Below are 8,519 nucleotides of genomic sequence, written 5' to 3'. Positions count from 1 at the left end.
TGGAAAGATACAAATTTAGGAGCAGTATCTCTGAGAATCTTAGGTGGCATGTGATTAAAAACAGGCGTGTTAAAACAAGAAACCAACCATAACTTTTATTTCTGAGGACAACTCCTGCCTATCCTGTTCCATCCAGAGGAGTGTGTTTATCTGCTCATCCTATTCTGTCACTTCTTTGTTGTTTATGTAGTAAGTTGGTAGTTTGTATCTGTGCTTGTTTTTATACTAGTGGTTTTCAACCTTGACTAGTTGAAAACTGTACCTGCTGGGTCCTCTAAAAATTTAGATTCAGAAACTCTGAAGTAGACTCTGAATGTTTTGTGTGTGTGTGTGTGTTTAAATGTTCCATGGGCAAATGTGGTGAGTAACCATTTTCCTACTCTATTACCAGGTTGTAAAGTTTGGGCTTGGATACTAGTGCCATCTTTGCTCCCTGCATACAGTTAGTTAGCAGTAGACTGGTCTGCTGCTAACACTTCTCCATCTTTTCCCTGAGTCTTTCTCTATTCTTGTTGCCTTCATTACTCTCCTGGACTTAGGGAACTGGTCTCCTAATGGTCTCTCAGTTGAGGTTTAAACCCCTTAAATCCATTCTTCAAGCTGCTGCCATAAATGGATGATTGGATCAGTTTAACTCTGCGTGAAAAATGGATCCCAGTTGTCTGCAAAATAAAATTCAAACTCTATAAAAGATACTCCATAATCGGGCTCTTGACTACTTCTCTTTCTTCACAGAATGTCCCTTTCCTTCTTTATTATTTATCATGCTGAACTATTTCTTGTTGTTGTTGTTGTTATTTGCCATCGAGTCGGCCCCGACTCATAGCGACCCCTCCTTGGGTTTCCGAGGCAGTATCACTACAGAAGTAGGAATGCCCAACCTAGATCTCTGAATTTTATTTTCTTCCTGTCTTGATACTCACTAAGATTACTGCTGGCATCACCCATTCTCCAGCTCTAGAGTTTATCTTTAAGGACTTTTCTTGGTCATCACCTCTAATGAGACCTGATACCACTTCTCTTTTGAGTAGAATTAACCATTACTTCCTTAGTACTCTTCATTCTTCCCTAATGTGAATTTTTATCATAGGACCTGCAATACTTATCCATGAGTTTATCTCTCTACCCTAGTGAGAACAGGAAGGGACTATTAATTACCTTTGTATATCATATCGTTTGCTATAAAGCAATCATGGAAATGCAGTAAATACCAAAAAATGATCTGTATTCATATTCATCTTTCCTTACCTTTTTATTGGTATACATATCCTATAGGAATTTGAGAACTTTCACAGTAAGTCTGTTTATTAAAAAAAAAAAAAAGGAGGAGGAGAAAAATCCCACTTATAGTAAAGGAAATGGAACCCAAGAGATCCTAAAATTAACAGAAGACCTATTGATTTTGCATTTCAACATCTGCCTATTTGTTGCAATTTTGAATACAGATTTAAAGTAGTAAGTGCTGCTAATGTCCTTGGTAATGGCTACTTTGGGGGGAAAAATGCCAAAATTACTGGTTTTGTGTATCAACCATTAATATCCCTTTTTCCCTAGCCATCTTTGAATCCAGAAGCTGGGAAACAGAATCAGCCATGCAGACCTATTGGGACCCCTTCTGGAGTGTGGGGTAGGTCAGTTTTGCCATTTTAAAGACACAGATTTGAATTTTTTCTTATGAGAGAGAGAAGCAAATCTCTTTTATTTGTTTGCCTCTTTATCTCTTATTTCTTTATCATCTCATTTATTCCCCATGGTAACTAACATCTGTTACCTCTTCACTAAGTGACTAAGTATAGAAGGTCTGCCCTTAAAATTACATCAAAATGTAGTCACTGCAGTAGAGTCAAAATACAGGTAATTGATAGCTTGTAGATCCCTGAATTTGGAAGCATATTTTAAGTAAAGGGAGAATAATACAGCGATTTAAAAATAATTTTTAATTAACATTGCTCATTCACTTGTAACACTGTATATTATGTGTTACAGTTAATTTGTCTTCTAAGTGTATGGTGGGGATATACAGCAGTACTTCCTAGCGTTCCTTCATGTTATTAAATATTCTTCAAGCATGTACTTTTAATGACTATATAATACCACATGTACTTTTAATGACTATATAACACCGTATGAATGACACTCAGTGTCTCTTACCATAGTAGCTACAACACTGTATTAACATCTATTTGTTTCTTGGTTATAACCTCCTTAAGGGTGGGACAAGTTTCATATCTTTTTCTTACGTATGCCCCTACCACTCTCATATAAACACATAATAATTGTTTGAATTCCAGCTACTATAAGGAACAAATAATTAGAATTTATTGGGTCACTGGGAGAAATATCCAGTGAGCATTCCACTGTGTTTGGTGCTTATGAGCAGTACAAAGAAATACATATCAGTTGTGACTCTTCATGAGCTTCTAATCTAATTAAGATGATAGGATACAATAATACATAGAATATCAGGGGATTATTATGAAATAATAATAGATCCTAAAGTTAAAGGCATAAGATTTCACCATAGTCTTATTTGGAATCCTCCAGATTACAATTGTTGGATGTTTTTTGGCAGTTATAAATGATGTTTGTTGTATAGGGCAGAAGGAAAACATAAATAAGTATATACATGTTTACATCTATATGTTGGAAAAAAAATAACCTTATAAAACATTACCAGGGATTAATTCAATCTGTTTCAAACCAAATCTGATCTATGGATTGAGATTTTTGGCATTTACAGATTGGATTCTTCTAGTCCCTACATCAGACATATTTAATGGCCAAGCATATTATTGTGATGGCTTTAGCATCATATCTGAATATTAGATTTACTGTACTTTCTCCTCTGTTAATGCTTCATCATTGGATTCCATGGTGGGCTCCTTTTCCCAGTTTCCTCATTTCTGCTCATTCTGGTGCTGACACAAGCTGCTATTCTCAGATATATTGTAACATGGTCCATACCTGACTGATCACACCATAAATTAGATATGCTATGCCCCTGAGGAGCTCTGGTGGCATATTGCCTAAGGCCTTTGGCTGTTGACTAGAAGGCTGGCGGTTCAAACCCACCAGCCACTCCTTGGAAGGAAGGTTGAACAATCTACTTCCATAGTGATACCGCCTCAGAAACCCAAGGAGGGGTCACTTATGAGTTGGATTCAACTCCATGGCAGTGAGTTTTTCAGAATTGATGCCCCTGAAGCACTGCTAACATCTTCAGGTATTCTGACTGATTTTTTGGTTCAGTATCAAGTCTACTGCTTTCTTTCCTACAGTTCTCAAGTAGTATGACTTCTCTTAAGTACACACCAGGAAATATTTGACCCTCAGTCTCAACTGTTAGCTCTTCACTGAAGGAGTGACCTTGGTGTAGAACTATGCTTTGTGTTATCCTACAGGTGTGATAGTCTTTTGTCTCTTCACTACTATATTTAACAGAAAACCCACCTAGTGCCAAGCAACCCTCCAAGATGCTGGTCATCAAAAAAGTTTCCAAAGAGGATCCTGCTGCTGCCTTCTCTGCTGCATTCACTTCACCAGGATCTCACCATGCAAATGGGAGCAAATCATCAGCGATGGTCCCAAGTGTCTACAAGAACCTAGTTCCGAAGCCTGCACCACCTCCTTCCAAGGTATGATTTGGAATCAATGTAAGAATTTTGTACAGTAGAGGTTTGAAAAAATCAGGGGAAAAAAATGCAGTAAATTTACTTTTTCATATCCAGTCATTCACTAGATACTCATTCAGTGTCTGCCATATCTCCAGATTCTTTATTGCTGCCAAGTGGATTTTCAGCAGGCTTCTCAGACTCAGTAGCTTCTTTTCATGTATCTCCACCTCCTGATTTGCTATTTCCATTAATAGCATCAACAGTTATCTGATTACTCAACTAACTACCTTGGCTTTTTTTTCCTTCATCCATTCCCCTCAACCAGGCAATTACAAATTCCTGTCAGTTATTCGTCTGTGCTGTCCTAGTTTAGGCCTTTGTAAATCTTGTGTTTATTATTTGTGCACCCTTCTATTTCCATCTCTCTACATTCATCTTCTGCTTTGACTTTAAATGACTTCCACTTTTCCATACTTTGAATATCCCTTCCTCAATCCCTTCAGTGGCTTCAAACCATTTATAGCAGGGGTCAGTCATTTTGTTTTTGTTTTTGTTTTCAGGGTCAGCTAATATTTTAGACTTTACTGGCTACGTACAGTCTTTGTGTTTTGTTTTAACAACCCATTAAAAATGTAAAATCAATTCTTAGGTTATGTGCCATATATAATTTATGACCAGATTTAGCCCATGGATTATAGTTTGCCAACCCCAGATCTTATAGTACATTGTCCAGACTCCTTAATGATTCTAAGTTCAATCTACTTTCAAATCTTACTGTCCCTTCTTTGTCTTACCTGGGGAATTATCCTTCAAGGTCATGGAACCTTCAAGCCCATGTCAACCTCTGACTTTTTTTTTTTTTTTTTTTTTTAGTACATACATCTAAAAATTGGTTAATCCTTTTATCTATGATTGCATAGTACTCAGTGTCTCTTACCACAGTAGCTACAACACTGTATTACACCTTTTTGTTTCTTGGTTGTAAACTCCTTAAGGGTGGGACAAGTTTCATATCTTTTTCTTACTTATGCCCCTACCACTCTCATATAAACACATAATAATTGTTTGAATTCCAGCTACTATAAGGAACAAATAATTAGAATTTATTGGGTCACTGGGAGAAATATCCAGTGAGCATTCCACTGTGTTTGGTGCTTATGAGCAGTACAAAGAAATATATATCAGTTGTGACTCTTCATGAGCTTCTAATCTAATTAAGATGATAGGATACAATAATACATAGAATATCAGGGGATTATTATGAAATAATAATAGATCCTAAAGTTAAAGGCGTAAGATTTCGCCACAGTCATATTTGGAATAGCTAAATTAATTGAACAGTATTTATTACAGTTCAGATGAACAGGAGTGTTTCAAACTATGATCATCAGGAGAAGTTTTATAGAAAATTTAGAATTTGAACTGGTCTTTGGAGGATGGTCCAGATTTGGATAGGCAAAAGAATCTGAAGGGTGTTGCAGATTATAATAGAAAAAGGTAGTTAAATAAAAGTTCTGAAACAAGAAAGCACTAGTCAATGTTTGAGAGCTAGTGAGTGAACCATTATAAACACTCCTGGTAGCACTGGACCTTGAGAAGGAAATACTAGGACTGAGAGCCATCATCCTAGAGATAATGCTGGAAGCTTTCAGAGTAGATGATATCCAAGGAGAAAGGACAGAAAGAAGAATAAAGAATTTTAAATGAAAATTTGGGGTAAATATTTGTTTTGGGACAGAAAATTACAACCTAACCAATAGAACTGAGAAACTGTAATTCAGACATACCATAAAAAATGAAACCTACTGCCCTCAAGTAGATTCCAACTCACAGAAACCTTGTAGGACAGAATAGAACTGCCCATAGAGTTTCCAAGGCTTAAAATCTTTAAGCAAGCAGACTGTCTCATCTTTCTCTTACAGAGCAGCTGCTGGCTTTGACTGCTAACCTTTTGGTTAACAGACAAATGCTTTAACCATTAAGCCACTAGAGAGCCTTCACTCAACTTTATGCCATCCAGTACATTCTGACTCATAGTGACCCCCGTTGGGTTTCTGGGGCTAGAAATCTTTACGGAAGGAGATTGCTCCATCTTCCTTCCGGGTTTGAACTGCTAGACCTTCTGGTTAGCAGCCAAGTGCCTTATCCACTATACCACTGGAGCTCCTTAGAGCTCCTTTAGTCATTGAAAAAATATGTATATATGCTGTCACAGAAATCAAGGAGGGTTTATTTATGTTCAGGAAAAGTTCATGTGTATGGGTTTTGGAACCTTGAATGTGAGATGTTTGAGGAAGGAGAGGTGAGATGACTAATAGGCAGATGTTAGTTTATCCATTCATTCATTTTATTGTAGTATTGAACAATAACTGAACAATGAGCATCTGTGCTAAACACTGTATTTAATTAGGGGCACAAAATAGTACGTAGCTTCTAATAGCAGTCTTCACTGAGTAATGGAGAGACTGGTGTAAAAAATAATTGTGCTCCTCTGCCTGAAGAGAGTCATCAAAGTCTTAATTGAACTGGGTTTTAAATGGTCAAGGAAAGGGAACTACCATCTGGGAACTTACCATAGTAAGAAGTCTTAGGTCTTCCTAGACCTTCACCTTTACATATAGTGTATCATTTCATTCTCACTCTAATCTTGGCATGTATATTATCATAGTGCTGTTAGGTGCTGTCGAGTCGGTTCCAATTAATAGCCATCCTATGTACAACAGAAAAAAACACTGCTCCACTCTCAAAATTGCTACATTTGAGCCAATGTGTCTGTCTATGTACTTGAGGGTCTTCCTTTTTTGCTGATCCTAAACTTTACCAAGCATGGTATTCCTTCTCCAGGACATGTTATCTCACCATCCACCCTTCTTAGAAGCATTCTGGCTGTACTTCTTTCAAGACAGATTTATTTGTTCTTCTGGCAGTGCTTGGTATTTTCAGTATTCTCTGCCAGCATCACAACTCAGTTCTTCTTCAGTCTTCTTTATTCATTGTCCGGCTTACACATGTATATGAGACTACTGAAAATACCATGAGTCAGGAGCACCTTAGTCATCTAAATGACATCTGCTTTTTAACACGTTAAAGGAGGTCTTTTGTAGCAGATTTACCCAATGAAGTACATACATCATTTGATTTCTGACATGGGCTTCCATGGGCATTGATTGTAGATCCAAATAAAATTAAATCTTTGTCAACTTCATTCAGTCTTTCTCTGATTATCATGATGTTGCTTATTGATCCAGTTGTGAGGATTTTTGTTTTCTTTATGTAGAGGTGTGTACTCCATACTGAAAGGTGTAGTCTTTGATCTTCATCAGTAATACTTAAAGTCATCTTCACTTTCCACAAACAAGATTGTATCATCTGCATATCACAGGTTGTTAATGAGTCTTCCTCTAATCGTGATGTTCTTGTTCATGTAGTCCAGCTTCTCAGATTATTGCTGAAATTATACAGATTGAATAAGTATAGTGAAAGGATACAACCCTGACACACAACCTTTCCTGATTTTGAATCACACAGTATCCCCTTGATCTGTTTGAACCACTGCCTTTTGGTCTATGAACAGGTTCCATGAGTACAGTTACGTGTTCTGGAATTCACATTCTTTGCAATGTTATTTGTTAGGATCCATGTAGTCGAATGCCTTCCCTTCGACATTAAGATGCAGTTCTTTGTGGTATTGTCTACTTTCAGCCAAGATCCATCTGACATCAGCAGTGATGTCCTTCGTTCCACATCCTCTCAATACAGCTTGAATTTCTTAAAGTTCCCTGTCGATGTATTACTGCAGCTGTTTTGAATTATCTTCAGCAAGATTTTACTTGCATATGATACTACTGCTTCTGTTCAGTAACTTCTGCATTCTGTTTGATACCTTTCTTTGAAATGGGCACAAATGTAGATTTCTTCCCGTGAGGTGGCCAGGTAGCTGTCTTCTAAATTTCTTGGTATAAATGAGTGAGTGTTTCCAGTGATCCATTGTTTGTGGAAACATCTCATTCTTGGAAGCTTGTTAGTCACCAATGTCTTCCATGAAGCTTGAACTTCTTCCTTCAGTACCATCTGTTCTTCATCATATACTGCCTCCTAAAATGGCTGAACATGAACCAGTTCTCTTGGGTACAGTGACTCTATTCTTTCCATTTGCCCGTGATGCTTCCTGCATTGCTCAGTATATTGCCCAGAGAATCCTTCAAAATTGCAACTTGAGGCTTGAATTTTTTCTCAGTTCTTTCAAATTGAGAAATGCCAAGCTTACCTTTTGGTTTTCTAATTCTAGGTCTTTGCACATTTCATTATAATACTTTATCTTCTTGAGCTGCCCTTTGAAATCTGTCGAGCTCTTTTCATCATTTCTTCCATTTGCTAAAGCTACTCTACATTCAGGAGCAAGTTTCAGAGCCTCTGCTGGCATCCATTTTGGTCTTTTTTTTCCTTGCCTTTTTAATGACCTTTTGCTTTCTTCTTGTATGATGTTCTTGATATCATCCTACCACTTGTCTGATCAGTCATGAGGGCTGTGTCAGAGCCATTCCTGGCACGGTCTCTAAATACAAGTAAATTATGCTAAACGATGAATATTGGCTCTTGTGGGCTTAATTTTCTTCAGTTTACATTTGTTCTGGCTGATGAGATTGAGCTTCCTTGTCATCTCTTTCAACAGATGCAGTTGATTTGATTCCTGTATATTCCATGTGGTGAGGGCCACGTATATAGTTGGCATATATGTTGGAAAAAAATTTTTGCAATGAATAAGTTATTGATTTTGCACAATTCTATCATGTAATCTCTGGCATCATTTCTATCACTGAAGACTTAATTTCCAACTACTGATCTTCCTCGTTTCCAACTTTTGCATCCCAATCACCGGTAATTACCAGTGCATCTTGATTGCAT

The 8,519-nt window shown here is 37.3% G+C and overlaps 1 protein-coding gene across 1 annotated transcript in view; it reads left to right on the top strand.

Moving 5' to 3' along the window:
- Positions 1 to 8,519, top strand: part of GPBP1L1 (GC-rich promoter binding protein 1 like 1) — a 38,092-nt gene that overhangs the window by 18,531 nt on the left and 11,042 nt on the right. The window contains exons 4-5 of the mRNA XM_007946675.2: positions 1,555 to 1,627; positions 3,442 to 3,635. Coding sequence (XP_007944866.1) covers positions 1,555 to 1,627; positions 3,442 to 3,635 — 267 coding nt within the window. The remainder of the gene's footprint in view (positions 1 to 1,554; positions 1,628 to 3,441; positions 3,636 to 8,519) is intronic.

The sequence above is a fragment of the Orycteropus afer genome, unplaced genomic scaffold, assembly GCF_000298275.1.
Source record: "Orycteropus afer afer isolate SDZICR_OR568_19922 unplaced genomic scaffold, OryAfe1.0 scaffold00169, whole genome shotgun sequence".
Classification (NCBI taxonomy): Eukaryota; Metazoa; Chordata; class Mammalia; order Tubulidentata; family Orycteropodidae; genus Orycteropus; species Orycteropus afer.
This window is presented reverse-complemented; position numbering and strand designations above follow the sequence as displayed.